Source organism: Aspergillus tubingensis, assembly GCF_013340325.1.
Source record: "Aspergillus tubingensis WU-2223L DNA, scaffold_7, whole genome shotgun sequence".
Classification (NCBI taxonomy): Eukaryota; Fungi; Ascomycota; class Eurotiomycetes; order Eurotiales; family Aspergillaceae; genus Aspergillus; species Aspergillus tubingensis.
In genome coordinates, this window is record NW_023336281.1 from 3,779,180 (window position 1) to 3,803,076 (window position 23,897).

General features: G+C 52.2%; 10 protein-coding genes across 10 annotated transcripts; 6 read left to right on the forward strand and 4 right to left on the reverse strand.

Moving 5' to 3' along the window:
- Positions 1–548: 548 nt before the first annotated feature.
- Positions 549–1,439, reverse strand: cbpA (putative calcineurin binding protein; the record flags this gene model as incomplete). Its single annotated transcript, XM_035501304.1, has 1 exon — positions 549–1,439. One exon carries the CDS (start codon positions 1,437–1,439, stop codon positions 549–551), a length of 891 nt encoding a protein of 296 aa, XP_035357197.1.
- Positions 1,440–4,628: 3,189 nt separating this feature from the next.
- Positions 4,629–5,507, forward strand: grpE (mitochondrial nucleotide exchange factor MGE1; the record flags this gene model as incomplete). The annotated part of the gene is made up of 3 exons (XM_035501305.1): positions 4,629–4,892; positions 4,990–5,418; positions 5,478–5,507. The coding sequence occupies 3 exons, from the start codon at positions 4,629–4,631 to the stop codon at positions 5,505–5,507; spliced, it is 723 nt and encodes a 240-aa protein (XP_035357198.1).
- Positions 5,508–6,304: 797 nt separating this feature from the next.
- On the forward strand, positions 6,305–7,849 carry AtWU_06196 (phenylalanine--tRNA ligase; the record flags this gene model as incomplete). The annotated part of the gene is made up of 1 exon (XM_035501306.1): positions 6,305–7,849. One exon carries the CDS (start codon positions 6,305–6,307, stop codon positions 7,847–7,849), a length of 1,545 nt encoding a protein of 514 aa, XP_035357199.1.
- Positions 7,850–8,604: 755 nt separating this feature from the next.
- AtWU_06197 (putative mitochondrial dicarboxylate carrier) lies at positions 8,605–9,804 on the forward strand (the record flags this gene model as incomplete). Its single annotated transcript, XM_035501307.1, has 4 exons — positions 8,605–8,758; positions 8,828–8,832; positions 8,952–9,050; positions 9,121–9,804. 4 exons carry the CDS (start codon positions 8,605–8,607, stop codon positions 9,802–9,804), a joined length of 942 nt encoding a protein of 313 aa, XP_035357200.1.
- Positions 9,805–11,248: 1,444 nt separating this feature from the next.
- On the reverse strand, positions 11,249–11,931 carry AtWU_06198 (cytochrome c oxidase subunit VIb; the record flags this gene model as incomplete). Its single annotated transcript, XM_035501308.1, has 6 exons — positions 11,249–11,283; positions 11,356–11,419; positions 11,492–11,573; positions 11,660–11,690; positions 11,770–11,787; positions 11,865–11,931. 6 exons carry the CDS (start codon positions 11,929–11,931, stop codon positions 11,249–11,251), a joined length of 297 nt encoding a protein of 98 aa, XP_035357201.1.
- A 405-nt stretch (positions 11,932–12,336) lies between these two features.
- Positions 12,337–12,978, forward strand: AtWU_06199 (uncharacterized protein; the record flags this gene model as incomplete). Its single annotated transcript, XM_035501309.1, has 5 exons — positions 12,337–12,396; positions 12,480–12,495; positions 12,593–12,655; positions 12,733–12,745; positions 12,879–12,978. The coding sequence occupies 5 exons, from the start codon at positions 12,337–12,339 to the stop codon at positions 12,976–12,978; spliced, it is 252 nt and encodes an 83-aa protein (XP_035357202.1).
- A 286-nt stretch (positions 12,979–13,264) lies between these two features.
- On the reverse strand, positions 13,265–13,784 carry AtWU_06200 (RNA-binding protein; the record flags this gene model as incomplete). Its single annotated transcript, XM_035501310.1, has 2 exons — positions 13,265–13,402; positions 13,464–13,784. The coding sequence occupies 2 exons, from the start codon at positions 13,782–13,784 to the stop codon at positions 13,265–13,267; spliced, it is 459 nt and encodes a 152-aa protein (XP_035357203.1).
- A 478-nt stretch (positions 13,785–14,262) lies between these two features.
- On the forward strand, positions 14,263–18,425 carry sec31 (putative protein transport protein (SEC31); the record flags this gene model as incomplete). Its single annotated transcript, XM_035501311.1, has 7 exons — positions 14,263–14,471; positions 14,548–14,664; positions 14,722–14,827; positions 14,882–15,115; positions 15,171–17,973; positions 18,027–18,325; positions 18,381–18,425. The coding sequence occupies 7 exons, from the start codon at positions 14,263–14,265 to the stop codon at positions 18,423–18,425; spliced, it is 3,813 nt and encodes a 1,270-aa protein (XP_035357204.1).
- A 486-nt stretch (positions 18,426–18,911) lies between these two features.
- AtWU_06202 (peroxisomal membrane protein PEX14) lies at positions 18,912–20,186 on the reverse strand (the record flags this gene model as incomplete). The annotated part of the gene is made up of 1 exon (XM_035501312.1): positions 18,912–20,186. One exon carries the CDS (start codon positions 20,184–20,186, stop codon positions 18,912–18,914), a length of 1,275 nt encoding a protein of 424 aa, XP_035357205.1.
- Positions 20,187–22,107: 1,921 nt separating this feature from the next.
- On the forward strand, positions 22,108–23,408 carry AtWU_06203 (PAPA-1-like domain-containing protein; the record flags this gene model as incomplete). Its single annotated transcript, XM_035501313.1, has 3 exons — positions 22,108–22,909; positions 22,968–23,074; positions 23,157–23,408. 3 exons carry the CDS (start codon positions 22,108–22,110, stop codon positions 23,406–23,408), a joined length of 1,161 nt encoding a protein of 386 aa, XP_035357206.1.
- Positions 23,409–23,897: the final 489 nt, after the last annotated feature.

Genomic DNA, 23,897 nt, shown 5'->3' on the forward strand with positions numbered 1-23,897 from the left:
AGAAAAGTACTTATCCAGCATTACGCGGGAGTATATTTGCCTGATTATCAGCATAACAAATGAGTCTGCCTGATTATGAAGTAGAAAATTAGAGAATATCGGAATGACCTAATGAAGACTTTGAAGTAAGCTAGCTAGTATGTTCATGTAAGGAAGATTGATTCAAGTGGTTATCCAATTTTTAGGTATATTTGCATATCACTATATATAGCTGATCGGTCTGTATATTCAAGAATCGATCACAAGAAGGAGAGAGTAAAATAATCATGCTGAGAAACATGCTTCATAACCAACAAGTGCTGAACATATATGCACATAAGTCAAGACAATCTCCCCCATCCCATATCCAGACGCCATTCATGATCCAAAACATTTACTGCAAGTAAACAGAGAAACCCTGATGGCCAAGCGATGCATCCCAAAATCTCAAGTCTAGAATCAGAACAATCCAATCCCATGCACCACACGCGCCCAGTCACACCGAGGACTGTACATTAAAACGGAAGCGAAGAAAGATAATAAAGTAACGAAGGGCAAATTGGCAGTTCTTAAATACCCCCCATCAGCTCCACTGGGGGCCGCGACGTCTTGGGCGGCATCTTCTTGACCGACATCTCGATGGGGCTCATGTCCATATCGATATCCTCGTCTGGGGAAGCACTGGTGTCCTCGACCATGACAGCAGGCAAGTTGGGGCTACCTCCGTGATCCTCGGGGTGGTAGATGAGGGTGCTGCTGCGGCTGCGCGTCTGCGACAGGGCCACGGGCCAACTGCTCGTCCTCTTGTCCGAGGTCATGGACATCGGAGTACCCGGCTGTTGTTGTTGCTGTTGTTCGATAGACGACACCACCACTCCCGTCGCTGCTTCCTCAACACCGGACTGCTCCGTCTTCAACTTGGCCAAAGCCTGGGCGAGATCACTGGCGTGGACTTCCTTGTTCGGGGGATCTTCCTGGCGCATGACCCAGCCGTGGGGCGGGGAGGGGGGCGGTGAGATGAAGAAGAGCTTGTCAACTTGCGGGGCCTCCAGGAGTTTCGGGCGCGACTCAAGGTCGTCCATGATGGGAGTGGGTTCGCCGAAGTAGATCTTGGGGATGATGGGGCGGTTGAGCAGTGGTGCGCCAGTTAGGAGTTTGCGGATGCGGAGAGCGTCGGAGTCCGTGTGGAAAGAGCAGAGGATGCGGCGGAGGGAGGGGAGGGGGGAGAAGGAGTTGAGAGGAGCCAAAGACTCGAGATAGGCTTTGAGGTTGGCGAGAGAGTCGGGTTGGAAGAGGAGAATGTCGTTCAAGTCGGTTATGATGAGGGTGTTGGAGGGAGGTGTGGGTTGCGTGAGAGGGGGGAGGTTGGACATGTCGAGAGTGAGAGAGGGTCGAGAGGAGCGACGGGCTCCGAAAGAAGGAGAAGAGGTGAGAGAATGAGGTGGTGAAGCGGTGTTCATTGTGTGAATGTTGTTGTTACTTGTGTGATGATGATGGTTGATGGGTTATTTGTTTGTATGTGTGTCTTCAGATGAGAGAAGGAGGAGAGAGTTGGTGGTGGTGGAGTAGTATAAGTAGTAGTACTCAGTTGGTGGTGGTTGGAAGTGGAGGAGGCGATAGTAAAGATAAGCGGGAAGAACGTCAAATCTGGCAGGCGCGCTTATTCAAGGAGTCAACCACAACCACATAAAATCAACTTTATTCTTTGATTGATTGAGAGTGGTTCTTATTCAATTTGACGTTCTGAGAATGAACCGGAGAGGTGGTTTAAGAAGGAATTCTGCAGACGAAGCTGCTTGCATCTTATAGGCAGCGAGTGAAAAATCCGTCTTCGTCGACGGCGAGGCGCAGCCAAACGCCTTCGTGTCGCAGTGGAGATGCAAATCTGCTTCTTTTGCACTGCCTTCCACTCACTCTTCGGCTCTTGCCCATTTTCAGGCAATTTTGGCTCCGTTCCTGTCGATCTCCGCACGCAGTTCTCCTTCTTTCTTCGCTGCAATCTGCATAGCGCATTCGCCACACTCACTCTTCTCGTCCTTCGCCGTGTGGCTGAACTGCCGCTATTGCCACTAGATGCCCCCATTATTGGTGTCGTTTACAACTCATCCCCAACAATGACGATGATGCCATTCGCTGCTCTCGACTGTGGACCTCCTGATGATTAATTCAACTGTGGCTTGACTCTCTCTCTCTCTCCCCTTCTCTGCCTCCTTGTCGAGGCTATTGACTCCTCCTTGACTAGTACAGTACGCAGTAACCAGGGTCTCCCAATGTGATGCTCAATTCGCTAGTGTCCAATGACTCCATCGTCACCAGCCTCGGAATGCTTCACATGTCGTGGTCTCCACTGCCTGTGACGCATGACTGCCCCTAAGTTTCCACCCCCCTTGTCCTGAACCTTGAGTCTATCTATGTCTATGGTGTACAAAGTAGATACATCCCGGAGGATCCCGCATATCCATGGTTCCGGTTTCTCCGCAGACTCCATGATCCATCGGGTATGCAGCTCCGCCCCGACGGTGGAGAGCCGGCGATGAATGGCAGATCGCCGAATATACTACGCATACCTGTCCCCAGCAGCTGGCGCTTTCCCATGTTAGCTGCATTGCAACTCCAGGCAGGCAATATTCTATGTCTTGGCTCTGGCACAGCATACTCTTGACTGCATTGCATGTACTGGCTGGCCACGCATTCGGCTCCTATACCAAGCCTCCCTGTAAGTGATGCAGCTCGGCTGTCACCTATTGCCAAAGCCCCGGGCCTAGGACCCTGCAGTGTCGGATACCACCCAGAGTTTATTTGCAGCTTCTTTGCCTTGTCAAATCTCTGTCATGCTATGTCACATGTACGATGTCCCATGAGTCGTGGCCTTGCTCGTGCTACTTACTCCCCCTGGAACGGCCTTCGTGTCATTTAGCTTGGATGTCATATGTTGGCTTCCTGCGAGGCTCATAGTGCCTTGAGACCGTTGGATCTCTGCTCAGCTTATCTCATTTACAGTCTTAATCATCTTCTCCGGAGTCAATTTCTGTCTGCCTGGAAGTCTGTGGGTAACACTGCATGAACCGATCTAGCTAAGCCCTGAGCTCTGACCACATCCCGTTCTCTGGCATAGCCACTCACTGTCCCGGTGTCCCCGGCATGCAATGCAACCGCTCCCTAGAGACTAATCTGCAGCCATGTCGCACACTGCCATTCTGATGGCAATGATACATTGGCCAGCCGAACGTAGATGGCACTATGGCGGCTTTCACGGGCATGGCGCCTTGTATGTAGCCTCTAGCAAGGCTATTACTCCGCCAAATGTGCTGTTGCATGACCGTCCTTCCGCAGCTTCATACGATCACAACAAGGCTTCTTCTGAGCCCTCGACTGGCAGATGCACATGAACTCCTGATGAGATTGAGGCTAGGTAGATGAGCCGCGCTCTGCACTAATGTTGGCGGCTGCGCTTACAACAACGTAGGCAAACGCATTACACAGGTATATTCCAGCCAACATCACTGGTTGAATACGAACTATGGAGTTTGGGGGCCATCTGTAGAAGCTCCTAATTAATGCATCCCTTTTCATTGCTTTTGCTGTTTTTGTGGGATCATATCGGATCCATCCTTGGCGTTAGGGCGCAGTTACCGAGTGATCCTTCACCGACAGTCATTCAGACACATGATGATATTCATGTGCGCTGTCATGATGCTTGATCAAAGCCTCGATGTCTCCTGCTAGGCAATAGTGATGCAGAGTTCATCCGCGTCTACTGAGCTGGGTCCTTGTCGCTTTACAAATACTCTAATCACTTTCACACCGTCAAAGATAGTTCTCCGTCTAAATGGCAAGAAGTGCAGACGTTTTGTGCAAACAGCACTCGAGTCCTGAGGGGCCGCCCTTGAGAGTGGCACAATCGATCTTTCGTGCCATTGGAGACAACTATCATGCCATTCGATGGGAGTCTTTTCGGCCTACACCCAGCCAAAATAACCCCCTGAAAGGAATCGTTCCCTGTAAGCCTTAAGTAGTGATGTCCGTACCAGAAGCCGTATGTGCTAATAGCAAAATGGTCGTCTTGGTCATGGAAGGGGAGTCACCAGATCACTGGCGCACATGACAATCGCCATCAATGTATGGCTTAGACATCAATAATCTCGTCTCGGCACTTCTATAGCCATGGCACACTACTGGAAGAAGCCAATAGTCCAACAAAGGCCTTCAATGAACCATGTTTCTCCTTTAAAGCACAGATTGTTCACCGGTGGTGACCGACTTCGCATATTGATTGTTTCGGCAGTATACTCACCGCCATGATTGCCGCTTTTATACACGGAAGAAAGCATACTATGTTCCATGCGCCATAGTCGACACAGATAGAAATCATGCATATAGACAGCAGCTTAATACTTATGGTAGGTAGACAGATAGGCTTGAGGCAGATGAGAATTGTATTGAATGTCAGCTAGAGCCTTGCAATGCTTAGTTAAAGACAGCACGCGATCATCCGGCCCGAGGTTTCTCCCGGTGAAGGCGGTCAGATCAAGCCGCCGAAAGTTCTGCTTTCCAACGATATCGCCGATTTTGTTCAACCTCTCACGCCTCCAATCTTCATCATACTCTGTTATTCACAGTCACCATATTTCACTTCCTCTTCTTCCAAAATGTTCCAGAGAACCTTCCTCAGACAGGCCCAGCGGTCCCTCCGCTCTGTGCGCCCTACCTCCATCAACACCTCCGCTCTCCGTCGCACGCCGCAGCTCCCCCAGGCTGTCCGCCCAATTGCTCCTCAGTCGGCCTACCGGTTCTACTCTACTGAGAACAAGGCCGAGAATGGCGAGAAGAAGGAGGGTGAATCTGCCCAGGAGGCTGAGGATCCCGTCCGCAAGGAGCTTGAAGAGAAGAAGAAGGAGGTCGTTGAGCTGAAGGTAAAGCTCCCCTCTCAACACGAGCGCCCGGCTCAATTTTTGCTACGCCTTCCACAGTCGTAAATGGTACCTTGCAGATCTCTAACTCTTTCATTAGGACAAGCTGCTCCGCTCGAAGGCCGACTTCCTCAACCTGCAGGAGCGCACCAAGCGTGACATGGAGAACTCTCGCAACTTCGCTATCCAGCGCTTTGCTGGCGACCTCCTCGAGTCCATTGACAACTTTGACCGCGCCCTCCTTGCTGTTCCCAAGGACAAGCTCGATGCTCCCCAGACTGAGGCCAACAAGGACCTGTTGGAGCTCGTTTCCGGTCTGAAGATGACTCAGAACATCCTTCTGAACACCCTGAAGAAGCACGGTCTTGAGCGCTTTGACCCCAGCGAGCCCACTGAGGATGGCAAGACCCAGAAGTTCGACCCCAACCTCCACGAGGCTACTTTCATGGCCAAGGTTGAGGGCAAGGAGGATGGTGACATCATGTACACCCAGAGCACCGGTTTCCGCCTCAACGGGCGCGTTCTTCGCGTAAGTGATTATTCTTTGGCATGTATACGTGGTCAATCATGCTAACTTGTTTACTATAGGCTGCCAAGGTCGGTGTCGTCAAGAACTAGACGCCTCGCCAACACTCTTAACCATTATCTCTCCCTTTCCGCCTCCCTGTCTTTATCTTCTTGTTGTATAATATACCAAATACGTCTTCGCTATGATGGGGATCGACTTATGTTAATCCGACAGGCTGGAACATCTGGAATTGTTCCAGGTCTCTGTTGCTTTGTCCATGAACGCATGTGTGTATGATACACCTTACCTGTGTTGTGTGGTCTTGGTGCTTTTATATCTTTTCTGTTACTTGGCGTTGTTTCTGAACTCTCTCCTCCCTATTTTGTATATTATATCCCTGGCTGGTGTCTTTGTTCCTTTACTTCTCTCATGGAAAAAGTGGGATTGTGTTGTTGGGATTGGCATTGGCACGGATGTGGATGACATTTGCATGGCATTGGATCATGTTGATTTTTATTGCATCACTTTGCTTGCCTGGTAGGCAATGCAAGGTGTTTTGATCTAAACGACTAATAGAAAGTCTCTTGATCAAGACTATTGATGAATTTACAGTGTGCTTCTCAGTAACAACCAGCGTAAGGCATGTTTCTTCGGCCTAATGATCCGCGGAGTTCTCGTGCAATTAACAATTAATAATGACTCAAATACTTCAGAAACATCTATCAAGAATATCCTATTTTCCTGCCATATCCTCGTAGTTGAAATGGTGAGTTGCAATTGCGCATATCCCTCGGTGGCTCATTTTCCCGGCCCGATGTGTTTTGTAGACTCGGAGCTCTCAAACGCCGCAACCAGCAGTTGACTGCCCTCGGCGTCAGTCATTGATTAACTCACACAGCACTCCGAGATGCGTCTCTTTGCCACTGGGAGGGCCCTGCGCGCAAGCAGTGCCCGGTGGGCAATTGCTCCCTCACGTCGGAGCGTACGCATCCCACTCTCGCAGTTCTCGGAGCCCTTTGCCGTGAAGCGGAGAGATTGGAGTTCGACGGTAATCCGCCGAACAAACGAGAATGCAGATGGCAATCAAAAGCCCTCCCTCCGGCCTTCAGTACCGCAATCCTTGACTATCGAAGGTCAATCCTACCGCACAGATCAGTGGACGAATACCCCGGATACGATTCTCTCCCACATCGGCCGCCGCCTATATCTCGATGAGAACCACCCTCTAGCGATTACGCGCCAACTGATCGAGAGCCAGTTCCCTGGCCCGGCATACGGAAACTACACCGAGAAGAACCCTGTTGTGTCGACGGCGCAGAACTTCGATGTCCTGGGCTTTCCCTTGGATCACCCCGGTCGGAGTCGCACGGACACTTACTACATCAACGATAAGACGGTCTTGAGGACACACACCAGTGCCCATCAGCAGGCATACTTTCAACAGATCAATCGCAATGAGAGCACCCGTCCGGAGGAAGTTGGTTATACTGTCGTCGCTGATGTGTATCGGAGAGATGCGATCGATCGCAGTCACTACCCGATCTTCCATCAGATGGAAGGCGCTATGCTTTGGAAGCGTCCGGATAATGAGCCCTTGAAGCATGCTAGTCAGACTGCCGCTACGATCATGGAGGATGTCAAGAAGATCCCTGCTCATGACGTCGAAGTCGAGGACCCCAACCCTACGATCCACGCCCAGAGGAACCCCCTCCAGGCGGAATATCATAGCGAAGAGGAAGTTGAGGCCATCGCGGCGCACCTCAAGCGGTCTTTGGAGCGCATGGTCATCAAGATCTTTACCGAGGCCAGCAAAGCTGCTGCTGGTAGCAGTGAACAACCAGAACCCTTAAAGGTCCGCTGGGTGGAGGCATACTTCCCATTTACCAGCCCGTCCTGGGAGTTGGAGGTATTCTGGCAGGGTGACTGGCTCGAGGTCCTCGGTTGTGGTGTTATCAAACAGGAGCTGCTGAACAACTCGGATGTGCCCAACCGTGTCGGATGGGCCTTTGGTATCGGTTTGGAGCGTATTGCTATGCTTCTGTTCAACATCCCGGATATCCGCCTGTTCTGGTCGCGTGACGAACGATTCCTTTCCCAGTTCCGCGCGGGTGAGATCACTCGCTTCGAACCCTTCTCCAAGCACCCCGCCTGTTACAAGGATGTTGCCTTCTGGCTGCCCTCTGCGTCTGTCAGCGGTGGCAGTGCGGCGGGCGGAGCTGCGCCCGTGCACGAGAACGATATCATGGAGATCGTCCGCGGCGAGGCAGGAGACCTGGTGGAAGACGTCCAGCTGATTGACGAATTCACCCACCCCAAGACACACCGGAAGAGCATGTGCTACCGTATCAATTACCGGAGTCTGGAGCGCACCTTGACGAATGAAGAAACAAATGACCTACATGAGAAGGTCCGCCAAAAGCTTGTGGGCTTGCTGGGAGTCGAGCTCCGCTGATGGCAGCGAGTATTATTTTAAATGCTCGCGATGTACTAAATGCCAAGTTACAGTTGGCGAGTCGAGTCTATATGTACAACAACTGTGTATTACCATGTTCAGATGAAATCACCTATCCTCCAACTTTAACTAACCGGACGTTGAGCTAGGGAAGATCTAGCCGCGGCTGCTTTCATGTACCTTAATCTAGTCTACGGCATGGGACGTATGCAGCGTGACGTAGTGGCGATCCAAGCAGGGCCTATACTTTGTAGTAGAGTAGGATTGTCGAAACCAGCTGAGGAGCTACCAAACAGCTATGGCATAGTATGCTGCTTATTCCCCGGTCTTCGGAGGTAATTCAAGCACCGAGTGCATCAGCAGAGTTACCCCAAGCGAGGCTATCTCGATGGAGGCGCCCCGCGGGTATCGAAGGACACAGAGAAAGGCTACTTGAAATACGCGCATTACCGAGGATTACCGCTCGGCCTCCTTCTGGCCGCCAGAAACCGAGACGCTGATTGGCCAGTGCGGTCCAAGACCGGTTAGTGCAGCCGAAAAGCAGGGTTTCGGAGACTTGATCTATGTCCGGCGCCGCCGATTTCTTACCAGCGTATTACTCACTTTACTGCGTCAGACAGGACTTTATTATTATCATCGTTGCCTTCATTCCATCTCTCGTTCAAACTACGAAATCTCCCCTCCTCCACCTCCCCCCCTCTCCACTCCCCCCTCTCTCTGTCTCCCTCCCCGGGATCACTCTTCCCTCCGCTGAAATGTCTACCATGGCCAGCGGCGCGAAGTTGGAGGCGTCGCATCCTCCCAAGGCGGCGAATGCTCCAGCCCCTGCAAAAAAAGTTCATTATCCTTTCTGGTTCGGTGGTTCAGCATCATGCTTTGCGGCTGCCGTTACTCACCCTCTGGATCTCGGTAAGCTCTAATTTAGCCAACACCAGAAAAAAAGTATGTGCTGGAATTGAAGCTAATATTCGTCTATAGTGAAGGTAATTTATGCCTCCTGGACTCTTATAGGAACTCTTGATTTATACCCTTCCGCGTGCTTATTCCTATACTTCGTTGTCTCACCGGAACGCTGATCGATGTGCGTTTAAAAAATTTATAGGTCCGCCTGCAGACCCGCGGGCCTGGCGCCCCCTCGACTATGGTCGGCACATTCGTGCATGTGTTCAAGAATGATGGATTCTTCGGTCTTTACAGCGGGGTATGTAGTACCCACCAACCCTTCAGATCATGTCGATTGTACTACATGATGCTAATGTCACTTCTTGTAGTTGTCCGCCGCCATTCTGCGCCAACTGACCTACTCCACCACACGATTCGGTATCTACGAGGAACTCAAGAACCACTTTACCTCCCCCGACTCGCCTCCTGGCCTCTTCACCCTGATCGGTATGGCCTCTGCCTCCGGCTTCATCGGTGGCATGGCTGGTAACCCTGCCGACGTTCTGAACGTTCGCATGCAATCCGACGCTGCTCTTCCTCCCGCTCAACGCCGTAACTACCGCAATGCGATACACGGATTGGTGACGATGACGCGCACCGAAGGTCCCGCCAGCTTGTTCCGCGGTGTGTGGCCGAACTCAACCCGTGCTGTTCTCATGACGACGTCGCAATTGGCCTCGTACGATACCTTCAAGCGCCTGTGTCTCGAGAAGCTCGGCATGTCTGATAACATGGGAACGCATTTCACGGCTTCCTTCATGGCTGGATTTGTGGCTACCACTGTCTGCAGCCCTGTCGATGTGATCAAGACTCGTGTCATGAGCGCTTCTCCGGCTGAAGGCCGCAGTCAGAGCATCGTTGGACTGCTCCGCGAGATCACTAGAAAGGAGGGCCTCGCATGGGCTTTCCGCGGTTGGGTGCCGAGCTTCATTCGTCTCGGTCCTCACACCATTGCTACATTTATCTTCCTTGAGGAGCACAAGAAGCTCTACCGCTTGTTGAAGGGGCTTTGATTTCCCTGAACAGGTTTGACGTATAGATTTGCTTCATTTTGATTTGTCTTTTCTCTTTTTTCCAGGCACATATCTGCGATATCCGTCCATATGCTGTGTTTTCTTGGGATAGATGGTCTTTTGCTTTTTACTTTGTTATAAACCTTTCTTTCTTGATCTCTCATTGGCGAAGCATTACCGGGAGGACAAAAGTCTTGCGCATTTTATTGCTTGTGTTCATACCCTTGTATATATCTTATAGATTACATTTCCTTTACCTTTACTGTTATGTATCTCTCATTTCTTTTCTTTTCTCTTATCTTTTACTTTTGACTTCTCCGTTGTCTCTTCGAGCTGGCTAAAGTGACTTCTGTCCTCCAGTTTCTTCTCAACGCTTCGCCTACATTTCGCCTCTTTCTGTCTGCATCTGTCCACCATCTGGAATTAACTAATATGGAACAGCACGTACCTCGGAGGCATACATGTCTCCTCTTGCGACATTTGATAAACAAGACTTAGACGTCCTGGAACATGAGACCTCCAGCCATTGTGATTGACATCAGATTCTGAAAGCCATCTATCACCAACTAACATTCATAATTCTATACCATGTCTTGGTGAGAAAGTGCTCTTTGCTATAACCTACAGTTCATATAACATGTATTCTTTGCAGTTTAGATTAGATCAGAATGAAATGCCATATCCTTCAGACTCATATACTTACAGTATTGTATCCTCTTCCCTCAAGTCCAACTGTTGACACGATTGTGGCTGATCCCCTTTTAAAAATGTACACTGCCACCGTACTAGTAGTACGTAGTATTTTGACTATATCATCATTGTTCGTTGTATTGGTTGTATAACTAGCAGTGAACAGCAGTGAGGTTGTCTTCATAGTATTTAGTAGTTGCTTCGCAATATACATAGTGATGTAAGCAGATGCATAACTGGGATAATCAGACATCAGTTACTTGGTATTTGTTGTGAAAGATTTGTTTTTGGGGTTGGTGATTGGTTGGTTGATTGGTTTACTATCGGATATCGTATGATCTTACGACGGTGTTGTTGGTGGTAAGCAGAGTAGTTATCATTCTAGTCTTTTTCAAGCTCTTCAGGTATTCTATGGTAAGGTGAGTGGCATGTGAGAGTTAGAGATGAACGTTTATATGGCTGCCTATATTATATCAATATTAGTGTGATAGGTGGAACAGGACAGTTTCATATAAGGATTGATTGCTACGAGTTTATGCTGAGCTTTATGGGCGCGGTTTGTTTGACACATCATTCCAACTACGCGAGTCTATATACACTCGTCTTCCAACCCAGCCGAATTGAGTCTGGGGAGGGGCTCAGAGCTAACAATTCTCGCTGGATCCAACTTCATAGGGTAGAGTACATGTTGACAAGACACACGAAAAACAACTTTGAACTTTCAATTAACGGTGAACAAAGTAGTTAAATGCGTCTACCGGTCGAGACGAGCGGGGAAGTTACCAGCCTCTGTAAGTTTTTTTCGTTAGTATGCTGCTGTTTGATATATAAGATATAGGATCATATAATGGGACTACATACCGCGCTGGCCGTCCCATCTGTCAGTCCAGGCCTTGGGGCAGAGAGAGCGGAAGGCGTGGTAGAACTGTTTTCGGTTCAATGGTGGTTAGGATTGGATTCGCTTGGGTGTGGAATGGGGAGGCAGTAGCTAGCTAACCTGGCGGCATGGGCGGAAGTCCTCGCCCTTGGCGGTGACACACTTGTGGTAGTCGACGTAGTTCTGCCAGCAGTGCTTGGTCCTGTGAGGTGGAGAAAGAATACGTGGTTAGTTATTGCAGTTCGTACTGGGGGCAGATTGAGCGGAGGGTGTGCGAAAATCACGTACTGGTTCTGCTGGGGGAAACGAGCGTCATAGCCTATTCATCACCTCATATGTCAGCCCACAAAACTATCTCGATCGCGACGACAGCGACGGCGCCGCGAATGCTCGAAAACCTATCCTAGACGTACCAGCTGTGAAATGATTAGCAATTGACCTTAGTTACGGGACGAATTGGACCCATTGGAGGGTTGGGAGAGGGAAAGCTCACCAGTCACGAACTTGAAGGGCTTGGTCTCGACGGGCTCATCGGGGTCAACTTCAGGAATGGCACCCATTGTGATAGATTGAAGGTATAGTAACCTTAAATAGGAAACTTGGGGTGTTGATTGGAGGGGGGTGGGATGAGCGGAGGGAGGAGGGGAGGAGGTCTGGAGAAACCGAGAAAGAGAGGAGGTTCTGCGGCCGGTGGAGTGGAATGACCCGTGAAGCCGTGAAGCCGGAAGTTCACGTTTGACCGCCTCAGGCGCCAAACTAGAGGTTACTAGCGAGCCACTCATGCGCCCAGGTTTCCTAAACACCCGAACCACCACCGTGACTTCCTACCGCCTTACCTAAGTGGTGCAACCTCCCCTTCCATCAAGCTCAGACTTCCGTCACCACTTCCCGATCTTGCCATCCCACCACTTAAGTCGTTCTGATACTCAACTTCAACCACCCCGGTTGCTCAAAGCCCATTCGCCATGTTCCCTACTCGTGTTCTGCGCATGCAGGCCTCCCGGCCTTTCGCTTTTCCTGCTCCTGTGAGTTGGATCCCCGGCCCCCCGTGTTGGCTTGACGTTGGGGAAAAATTACGTTTGGCAGGGTGGCTAACAAGTGGCTATAGAAGGAAAACCACAGCGGTATGGGGTTCCCTCCCCGGTTTGCGCATAGGACCGATACTTGAATGATGGAATTGTGTTGTTGGGGGTGGGAATTGGACTAACGCCTGGCTTCTAGCCCACACTATCTCTCAGCGTCTGCGCACTCTGAAGAGAGTCCCCCCGGAGTTGATCCCTCTCGGTACGTCGCGGTCTGAATGATTAACACCTTGCCATTGGTCTACAGCAGTGCTAATGATTGTTTCTTGAATCCTACAGGTCTGGTCCTTGGGTATGTTTATTTCCTGATATCCTATGGCTTCTACATGACATGCCGTGAAGTCTAATCCCGACCGCCTCCCACCTCCCTTCCTCTCCCACTCCGCAGTCTTCATCTGCCCTCCACTGACGCAGTTCCATCGCAGTGTCGCCGTCGGTGCTGCCATCTACTCCAGCACCCGCAAGCTCATGACTGACAAGACCCTCCGTCTGTACCGCAACAGCCCCGAGGACCGCGAGCACTAAGAATGTACCATCACATTTGATTTCAAATTGCAATGGGCGATTCTTTGTTTGATTTTTCGGCGATCTGTATCATTCACGGGGTAGTCGGGCCTTGTCGCGCGGCCAGAGTTAAGAATGGAATGCTCGAAAATTCTCAGGCTCAGGGTTGGAGCGCGTGTAAATAGTACGGCTTTAAACGAAGGGTTCCTGATGGTGTAATATCGCAATATTACTGTCGCCCGCTTCTTGGCTTCTCTTTTTCTTCGTTTCGCCAGTTTCCCCTGGCGTGAGTGGATTATCGTAGAGCTCATTCCGGCTTGGGTCCGGCCACATCCAGTTCCTCGAGTCCTTGCATGGGATCTTGACGTTCGGCTCCGTCGGCCTCGCCTCCCTCGGCAGCCAATTTGTCTTCCTCATCGACGGCATATTTGGCCAAGTACCCCTCCTATTGTTTCATACGTAATTAGCAAATGATCTGTAATGACAAGGTGAACGTCACAGCGTACCTGTTCCCAGATAGCCGTCTTGCTGCCGAGTCCTTCGTTGCTGTCCTTCTGCGGCTTAGCAGCAGCAACCTTGATTGTCCGGCCATATAGTTCGCTTCCATCCATGTTGTCGATCGCCTCTTTCGCATCTTCGGGCAGATCAAACTCCACATATCCAAAACCGCGGTGGAGCTCGTTGGAGTTCGGGAGATCGGGTTTGGGGAGCGTAATATCAACCACTTCACCAAAGGGAACGAATGCCTCGGCCAGCGTCTGCATTGTCACGGCCTGGTCAAGACCCCCCACGTAGACGGTACATTTTAGACGTGCTTTCTCGCTCATGGTCGGTCGTAGCAAACTTCCCAAATGGGCTAGGATGGAAAACGTCACTGAGAGGAGGGGGAGAGAAAGAGCGACCGCGTCGGGGCCTTTTCACTTAATGCCTAGGCAAAGCTCTAGACTTTGGGACGGAGCAACCTGATATCACGTGGTGCCCCCGGGGCGGGTGTTTTGGCGAGGGCCCAAAGCGGTTTAGGGGCCATCAGCCCCCCCGAGCGCCCTCCAGGAGGACACTTGGTTGATTGCAGTGACGCCCTCGATCGCATACTTGGCAACTCACCGTACATGCACCCCTCGGTTCTTCTATAGAGAGGGGAGGTTTCTTTCTTAGGTTGTTTCTCTGCTCGTTTTTCTGGTTCTCCCGCTCCTGGTGTTGCTTCTCGTCTATGACCTTTGGTGCCAGACCCTCCTAATTCGTGTCTGGTCCTAACTCTCCTAATCTATACCCTTTCCTTTTCCCGCCGCTCCTTTACATCTCACCATGGTGCGTCTGAGGGAGATTCCCCGGACGGCCACTTTCGCCTGGTCCCCCGGGGCTGCGTCGCCTTTGATCGCTACCGGTACTCGGGCCGGTGCTGTTGACGTCGACTTCTCCAATCAGACATGTCTGGAGCTCTGGGATCTGGCACTCAGCCGCCATGAGACCGGCGGAGAGCTACAGCCGGTAGCTAAGATTGATACGGACTCCGGGTAAATAGAGCCTTGCGTCTACCCTGCAATTTGCCGTATAAGGGAAGCCGACGTGCTAACTATATCGCTCCGATAGCTTCAATGACTTAGCGTGGACGGAATCCGAAGATAACTCGCGGGGTGTGATAGCCGGTGCTCTGGAGAACGGCTCGTTGGATTTGTGGGATGCCGATAAGCTGCTTAATGGTTCCGAGTGAGTTGGCGGGTGTGCTCTATGTTGGGGCTGTACAATTGGCTGACGTTTTGAAAGTGATGCTGTGATCTCGAGAACTTCCAAACACTCAGGGGCTATCAAGGCTCTCCAGTTCAACCCCAAACATTCGAACTTGCTGGCAACCGGTGGTGCAAAGGGCGAGGTAGGCTACATATGATGGAGAGGAGTCTAGACACTCAGGCTCACGATTGGACAGCTCTACATTTCCGACCTGAACAATGTCGCGAACCCATACCGACTCGGAGGCACGGCGGCCCGCGCGGACGACATCGAATGCTTGGACTGGAACAAGAAGGTTGCACACATCTTGGTCACTGGTAGCAGCGCAGGTTTTGTTACTGTGTGGGATGTCAAGACAAAGAAGGAGAGCTTGACTCTCAACAACATGGGCCGGAAGGCAGTTAGCGCTGTGGCCTGGGACCCGGAGAAGGTGAGGCGTTCAGGAACATCCCTTATGTTTCCTAATTTGGGCTAACGCAGCGCAGCCTACGAAACTTGTCACTGCGACCCCTCTCGAGTCCGATCCTCTGATCTGTGTCTGGGATCTCCGTAACTCGCACGCTCCAGAGAGGACCCTCCGCGGCCATGAGTCCGGTGTGTTGTCGCTTTCCTGGTGTGCCCAGGACCCCGATCTGCTCCTCTCCTCCGGAAAAGATAACCGTACGATGTGCTGGAACCCGCAAACCGGCCACGCCTATGGCGAATTCCCCGTTGTCACCAACTGGACCTTCCAGACCCGCTGGAACCCGCACAACCCCAACTTCTTCGCTACCGCATCGTTCGATGGAAAGATCTCCATCCAGACCATTCAGAACACTAGCACCGAAACCGCACAGGCCATCGCCGATCAGAATCAGGCTCTGGATGGCGAGGACTTCTTTGCCAAGGCACAGACTCAACCTCAGGTCTCGAGCTTCTCGTTGCCGAAGCCTCCCAAGTGGCTCGAGAGGCCCTGCAGCGCCACCTTCGGCTTTGGTGGCAGAGTCGTCTCGGTCAACTTGGTTGAGAAGGGACAGCGTGCATCCAAGATTAAGATCACTCCGTTTGAGGTTGATGAAGCTGTTGGGAAGTCGACTGAGACCTTCGAGACCGCTCTCAAGGAGGGCGATCTGCGCAGCATCTGCGAAAGCAGAGCGGCTAACGCTGGCTCCGATGAGGAGAAGGCTGACTGGAAGGTTATTGAAGCCTTGATCTCTAAGGACCCTCGCAAGGGACTGGTCGAATACCTTGGCTTCGCTGACCAAGCAGACGAGGCTGCGGATAGCCTGTCTAAGCTCGGTCTCGATAAGGAAGAGGAAGTCAATGGGGAGGCGACGAAGGAATCCCGCGGGTCGGGAGCCAAGAAGCACAGGCGCCTGCAGTCGATGTTTGATGCCAATCCCGAAGCAGACAGTTTCTTGTCCGACTTGGCTGCCTCCAAGGGAGCCAAGACCAACAATCCCTTCCATATCTTCAACGGTTCGGAGAATGAAGCCGACACGGGCATTACCCGCGCGTTGCTCCTCGGTGACTTCGAGAAGGCTCTGGACGTTGCTCTCAAGGAGGATCGCCTCTCTGATGCCTTCATGATCGCCATCTGCGGCGGTCCCAAGTGCATTGAGAAGGCCCAGGAGCACTACTTCCAGAAGCAGACCAACAGCCCCAACTACGTGCGCCTGCTGGCTTCCATTGTCGGCAAGAACCTCTGGGACGTGGTTTACAACGCTGACCTTTCTAACTGGAAGGAGGTCATGGCGGCTCTCTGCACCTTCGCTGACGAGAAGGATTTCGCTGACCTTTGCGAGGCTCTGGGTGACCGACTGGAGGAAGAACTCCGCAACAACGAGGACAAGGGTATGCGCAAGGATGCTTCCTTCTGTTTCTTGGCCGGTTCCAAGCTAGAGAAGGTCGTTGCAATCTGGATTGAGGAGCTTCGTGAGAATGAGCAGAAGGCTATCGAGACCGCCGCTGATGACTCTGCTTTCTCGATTCACGTCCGTGCTTTGCAGGGGCTCATCGAGAAGGTGACCATCTTCCGCCAGGTCACCAAGTTCGAGGACACCGAACGCACCAAGGAGTCGGACTGGAAGCTCAGCACGCTGTACGACAAGTACATCGAGTATGCCGACGTTGTTGCTACACACGGACGCCTGCAGGTTGCGCAGAAGTATCTCGACCTCGTGCCGGAGAAGCACCCCGAGGCTGAGATTGCACGGAACCGTATCAAGTTGGCTACGAGACAGGCAGCCCCTCAGAGAACGCAGCCCGCCGCCGCAACTGTGACCAGGGCCGCCCTCAACAAGCCTCTCCCCCAGCCTAACGCATTCCAGCCTCAGAGAGCTTACTCACCGGCTACGCCAGCTGCTGCTCCCAGTCCCTACGCTCCGACTGCAGCGGCTGTCAACCCCTACGCTCCTCCGACTGCCGCTGCCAACGCCTATGCTCCCCCAACTGCTGCTGCTGCCAACCCTTATGCTCCGCCTACTGCTTCCGCGCCGGCGCCGCCTGTCAACCCATATGCGCCCCCAGCTGGCGGTAGCAGCTACACCCCTGCAGGATATCAGCCGCCCAAGGCACCTGCTTACGGTGCTCAGCCCCTAGGCGGTGGTGTGCCTCCGCCTCCGCGTGCACCCAACCAATCTCCTGCCCCTACCGTCACCACCTACACCACTGCCACGAATCTGCCCGCATGGAACGATCTGCCAGAAGGTTTTGCCAAAGCTCCCACACCTCGCAGGTCCACCCCTGCCGCTGCGACGGTTGCGTCTCCCTTCCCCAACCAGTCCCCCACTCTCACACAGGGACCTCCGCCACCGGCTGGTCAGCGAGCACCCTCAGTTCCCCCTCCGCCGAAGGGCACTGCTCCTCCCCCACGGATGACCTCGCCACCCGCCGTGCAGCCGGCTTCGACTACGATGCCCCCTCCGCCGGCCAACCCTTACGCTTCCTTGCCCCAGTCTCCTCCCATGGCGTCCACTATGGGAGTCCCAGCATCCATTCCTCGGGGACCCTCTCCATACAACGCGCCGCCTACCATGCCTCCTCCCCCCAACCGGTATGCTCCTAGCCCAGCCGCACAGGCTGCCAGCCCGCAACTGCAGACTCGGGCACCTGTCCCTCCGCCCCCGCAGGCAGCTGCTTCTCCGTATGCCCCTCAACCTCCGGCCGCGGGCCACTATGTCCCGAGCACTCCTCCGCCACACGTGCAGCCCCCGCCGCAACAAGCCCCTCCGCCTCAGGCCGCCCCGGGATCCCGGCCAAGCACGGCTTCCTCGCAGAAGAAGCCCGCACCTGCCCCGCCTAAGTACCGTAAGTGATCCCATACCTCTCTATTGGTGGCCTCTGTTTCTGACTTCTCATAGCCCCCGGTGACCGTTCCCACATCCCGGCCGATGCCATGCCTGTCTATGAGATCCTCTCCGCAGACATGCAGCGCGTGAAGTCTCGGGCCCCGTCTTCCTTCAAAGCACAGGTGGATGATGCCGAACGCCGGTTGAACATCCTGTTCGACCACCTCAACAACGAGGACTTGCTCAAGCCCAACACCATTGCGGACATGGCGGAGCTGGCTCGCGCCATCCAGGCGCGCGACTACGAGACCGCCCGGACTATCCACGTCGACATCATGACTAACCGACTGGACGAGTGCGGCAACTGGATGGTGAGTATTTCTACCCTCTTACTGAACTATACCCATACTAATACTCTATCAACAGGTTGGTGTGAAGCGTCTTATCAGCATGAGCCGGGCCACCCCGTAAATTTGAGTCAAGTTTCAATTTAAGAGGCTATGACAGGAAAAGGAAGTAAAAAAGAACGATTATGAGTTGTATGTAAAGGAAAGACGAGTCCTCTTTTATTATGCTTCACTGTACTGCTCATTGTCCGGTCCCGTTTTGCCTTGGTTGGGCTATTTGCGAATTGTTCCTTCAGATGTCAATGTTATTACTATGTTTATTCTATGGTTGGTAGTATTGAAAAGCCGTAAGCCTATATATGTGTCTTTGCTTTGGTCCTTCTCGCAGGGCAGCTACTCTATTCAAATGCAGTAATACTATGGGAAATCACTAGTATGTTGATTTTGTGTTAAAGCTGCTACAGGCCGACAGTCATTACAATGCAGGTATAATACAACGAAGCATTGATATACGTTATATAATATATACAGTAACCATCCATCCACGATCATATCTCAACTAAATACCGATACTACTGAAAGCCAAACACTGGTATCGCTGTCTCCATCTCTACCTCCCCGCCACACCCCCAATCCTACCTCCACGACCCGCAGGGAAATTCCTCGCGCTCAACAACGCCCCCTTCACACCTCTAATCTCCGCCCTGAAGTTCGCAATCGCATCCTCCTCACCCTTGCCCACTCCCGTTGCCGCTCCACTCCCCGAATCCATGCCAGGCGTGCTGTACATCCCGTATCCAGAGAGCGGGTTAAACCCAGGCTTACTGTAGATCAACCCATCCAGGTAATGATGCAGTTCATTCAAGCGCGTGCGCATCCCACTGTCCAGCGTGCTGGATTCCTTCTCTGTGTCGGAGCATTCGCGGAGCTGAGACCGGATACTCTCAAGACGCTTGAGGTGGTCGGTTACTGCTGCGGTGGGGTCTGCTGGTGAGTCCTTGTCTGTGCCTGTCTTGTTGTTGTTGTTATAGGTTGCGGCGAAGTCCGAGGTAGCTGTTTGAGTGGCGACGTCGCGGTGGAAGAGCTCCGTTGGGTCGGAGGTGATGGACTCGGTGTCGGTGGAGGATGTGTCGTTATCGGTGTTTGCGGTCTTGTTCTTGAGACTTTCTGGGATGACGGAGACGTTTTGCTCCAGCTTCTCGTTTAGCTTTTGGAGGTTGCTTGTTGCTGTGGAGGCGAGCTCTTGTCGCGCGCTTGTCAGGTTCGAGAGCATCGGCTTGATCAGGTATTCGCTGGCGCCGTAGAAGCTGGCGCTGAGGCCGGCGGCGCCGTAGAGGGTGTAGAGCACGCTGCGCAGGGTTACGAGTGGGGGTGGTTTGGTGGGCGTGGAGAGGAATTCCGGGTAGGTGATTATGGGGGGGATGTCGCGGGTGGTGGTGGTTTTGGAGGGTGTTGGTGATGGGGTGGGTGTGGTGATTGAGGATGATGGCGTGGATTGGGTGGTTGATGATGCTGAGGCATTGTCTGTTTGTTCTGGTGCTGATGATGGTACTGGGTCGGTGCTGCTGGGAGGAGTGGTGTCCGGGGAAGCGGTCTTCTCTTCTTCCTCGGTTGTATCGCTCGCCTTGGGGGTGGATGATATGCCTAGGAGGGTGTTGATCTCATCCTCTCGGAGACCTTTGGATTGCAGGAATGTCACTTTGCGATCGGTGGGAGCGTCGCGAATGGACTCGTCCTCGAGGAATTTGGCTGCTTGTTCGATGAGAGTTGACCGGGAGGTGTCGTCGGAGGTCGGCGATGAGGTAGACTCGGAGTTGTCATTGTTGGGGTTGGAGGGCTGCTGCCATGAAGGAATTGAGGATGGCTTGGGCTTAGAGTCCGCCATGGTTTGTCTGGGGAGGTGTAATTAAGAAAAGTAGGGATAGGAGAGTGGAAGGGGTTAGTTGAGTGAGGAGATAGCAATGGATAGTAACCATGTGAGGGAAGATAAAGTGAGGAGAGACACTGGGTTGCCCCGACCTCGGCTGTATTTGTGGTATGTATGGAGGCGGTACGGGCTGTACGACAGGTACTTCTGGGGGGAGATGTAGTAGGTTTGGATGCGGTTTGGGCCACAAAGGCTAATTCTGGTGAAACTTGAACTTTATGATTACTGGGCAACACACTAGGGGATGTTCTGACAGGTTGAGATACCATTAAACTGCGACGGAAATGAATGTGGCTGCTTACTAGCAACCTATACTTGTAGGTATCACTCTTTGGAGCTACTGGTAGATATTAAATAGTAGAAAGTAGTATCTCCACCTAAAATATATTATCCGATCTATGATAGATAGTTACTAGTATGGGGGTTGACAGCATGGGATTTTACAAGAAGACTATTTACCAACTAAAAATGAAAGAGATAAATTTAGATACCACAGAATATACTCAAATAGTTTATTTCAAATGAAGTTATTATATAGTATGGCATATAAGCATAAATGTTGCGGTGGACAAACCAAGATGATAGGGAAAGGCGGCCAAGGATTACCGACCGCCTGGCAGAACCGCCGAAGCGGCCAAAGGAAGAGGCGAAAGTCCGCGGATCTTCAAGGATTCTTCCTACTGAAAAGGAAGCATTTCCATCAAACCGGTTCATTCTCTGCTTTGCTCTGGTTTTGGGTCGCTCGATCAGGTACCGACACATACGTGTACTTCTCTGCCTGCCAGTCCACTCAGAACATCGGCCACTGTTGTCCAAGCCCAGGTCTCACTTGGGGTTGCATTGACGACCATTTACTTTCTACTAGAGAAAGCATCCCATCACCTCTCGGTGAGTCGTCCTCGTATTAGTTGCCTTGACACACCCTCGCTGCTTTGCCCTTGTCTCCCTGTCACGTCTCATCTGGTCTGTTCTGGTCTCTTCTGGCCGGGTCTCTATACATTTGTTCAACATCTGCGAAACATCAGAAAACAGAGGATTACACCCCCCTTCTCTTTCACCCCCTCCCCGTTTATTTACATTGATTATCCATCCCCGAGGCCTCATCTATTTCTGCCCGCGCAACCATCGGGAAACCCCTGCTGGGTCAGTCCAGGGAATAATCCCTAAGTCCGCGTCCGGGTTGCGCCAGATACCGCACCGCCGTTGGATTGACCGCGCCTTTTTTCTTGGACCTAAAACCCATCGGCCCTGAACATCTGCATTCAAAATGCTCCCATTGGCTCCGTCATCATGGTCCATGTCGCAGGGAGATGTCCAAGTGGCGTCCGTCAGAGATGTGATAGGGGTGGATGTCCTGTGCCTTTCCGGAGTGCATGGCTCATCCTGAACACTGGCCCACGTAGTCATTCTTAGCGGTGGATGATGGTAATCTGGCGCTGCTTCTGCCCATCGCGAGGATCCCATCTCTCTTGACCTCCAGATGCGCTCATTCACTCCCCTCTTCACCCTTCCCCCTCTTCCCTGCCTCCGCAATCCCACCATTTGTCCATCCACCGGGACATCCAGGGAAAAAGCCAGATAATCCCCCTCATCACTGTTACTCTGTTTGAGTTTACTTCCAAACACATTATCTGGCTACCCCATAACACTACCCCTGCTACCCAGTCTTCATCTGTTTCCAACTACCTTTGTTCCATCTTGCTCTACTCTCTATCTGCCATTCCCCTTTGTTAGCCTGTCGCACAGTTCATCTTATTTGAGCCTGCTTTCATTCCTGCTTGCTCTATCCTCAGATTTGTGCGGCTGGGATTGCATCTCAGTTTTGCACTTTGCGTTCTCTGTCATTGGGAGTTTTGCGGGGATTTCACTAGCAGCCACAATGCTTTTGCGTCGCTCACTACGTTCCCGCTTGGGGCGGGATGACCAGCCGAGCATGGATGCTAACATGAACACCAGATCCACGAGAGCTGCCGCCCGGGCTGCCATCTCCACCCCAGCGGTGACGATTTCACGCGGTGCATCTGACCTACACGGGACTTCTACTCACAAGTCAATCCATTTGACAGTAAAGATGCCGTCCAGTAAACTTCGTGAAGTTACCAGTGGTAGCACCCGAAGTGGTGCATCGACCAGACGTTCGGTCAATGTCTTCACGGAGAATCCCATTGTGACGGGTCCCCGTACCAGCAGACCCAAGAAAAAGCTTGTTGAAGTGGATACAAGCGATGAAGACGACCTGGAAGACCAGGAAGAAGATGAGGTGGACGATGATGAAGATGCGCCAGGTGAAGACGACGATGATGTAGATGCCGATGGCGATTTAGACATGGACGATGCGCCGCCCCAGCCGCCAGTGTCCAAACGGCAGGCGAAAGCAGCAGCAGCAGCGCCGAGCGGGAAGGCCGTCAAAAGTGTAGAGGCTAAAGAGATGGAGCTGGACGATGACGACGAGGACGACGACGATGAGGAGCTTTCGGAACTGGAGTCAGACGCTGAAGGCGAGCCAGACGACCAGGACGAAAGTATGATGGCCAATGGTGGTGCCGAGGATCTAGAAGGGGAAGAGGAGGAAGAAGAGGACGATCTGGACAGCGATGACGATACCCCGACCGCCGACCTGAGCAAGATGACCAAACGGCAAAGGGGTAATCTGGGTAACGACTTCCTGCAACTTCCCATGGGTGAGTCTTTTACGTCCCGCATGATCATTGGAAGCATCGTGAGTCTGACTGAGAGCAGAACCCCAGGTGAAGAAGCACCTGACGGCTGAGGAGCGCGCCATGCGTCGTGCCGAAATGGCTCGTCGTAGAAAGAACCTCAGCGAGAAGCGGAATGAGGAGGAGAAGGTACGTACCATCTAGGGTTCCGCAAAGTGCAGCGGGGTGGGAGTTTCTGTACTCCAAGTCGATGCTGATATGAGAATCACAGATGGATACCATCAACAGGCTTCTACGGAAGCAGGCACCCAAGCGCCGAGGACGTATTCCAGCTGCAGAGACAGCCGAAGCAGCTTCTGCGGACCAGGAGGTCGCGGAACCCGAGAAACCCGATCCGACAATGGTGAGGTGGGTAAGTGGCCGCGAAGGCAGTCGAGTAGGCGTGCCGGAGGAATGGCTCGATATACCTGCAGGACGTGTATTTGGTGGCAATGGCTCGGGCAAGCTCGTGCAAGAGGTGTAACAGGCATGGGAAGATGGGCGCATCTGGAGCTGGGCGTTTGAAATAGGTTTCTAGGGAGGGTATAGGCTTCTATAATACTTAGGTCAAGGATGTACATTTACAGAGTGGATCATTTAAATAACTGTGTTCAATTTGATATTCTGGGTTTTTGCGTAGAGATACTGGACGTTATTTTATCTTCAAATGGCTATTTCAGATATTGGCTATAGATGACCGAGAGCTTTAAGTCACATGGACAATGGTGGAAGCTCGTACTATACTTGAGCTGCACATAATCTGCCTGCGTTCTTGATCCCACTGCAGTCCATGTTTTTGGTAGCCTACGCAAGACAAAATGTCCCAGTCATTGCTAACACTTACTGAGAAGTCAGTGCAGGCTCCATTCATGACTTTATCTTCTATTCCATACAGTCATGAACTCGCAAAAGGATCAATGCGGTCATTATTCTGGCTATATATCACCGACCAGCGGCGTCTCAGTGTATGCAT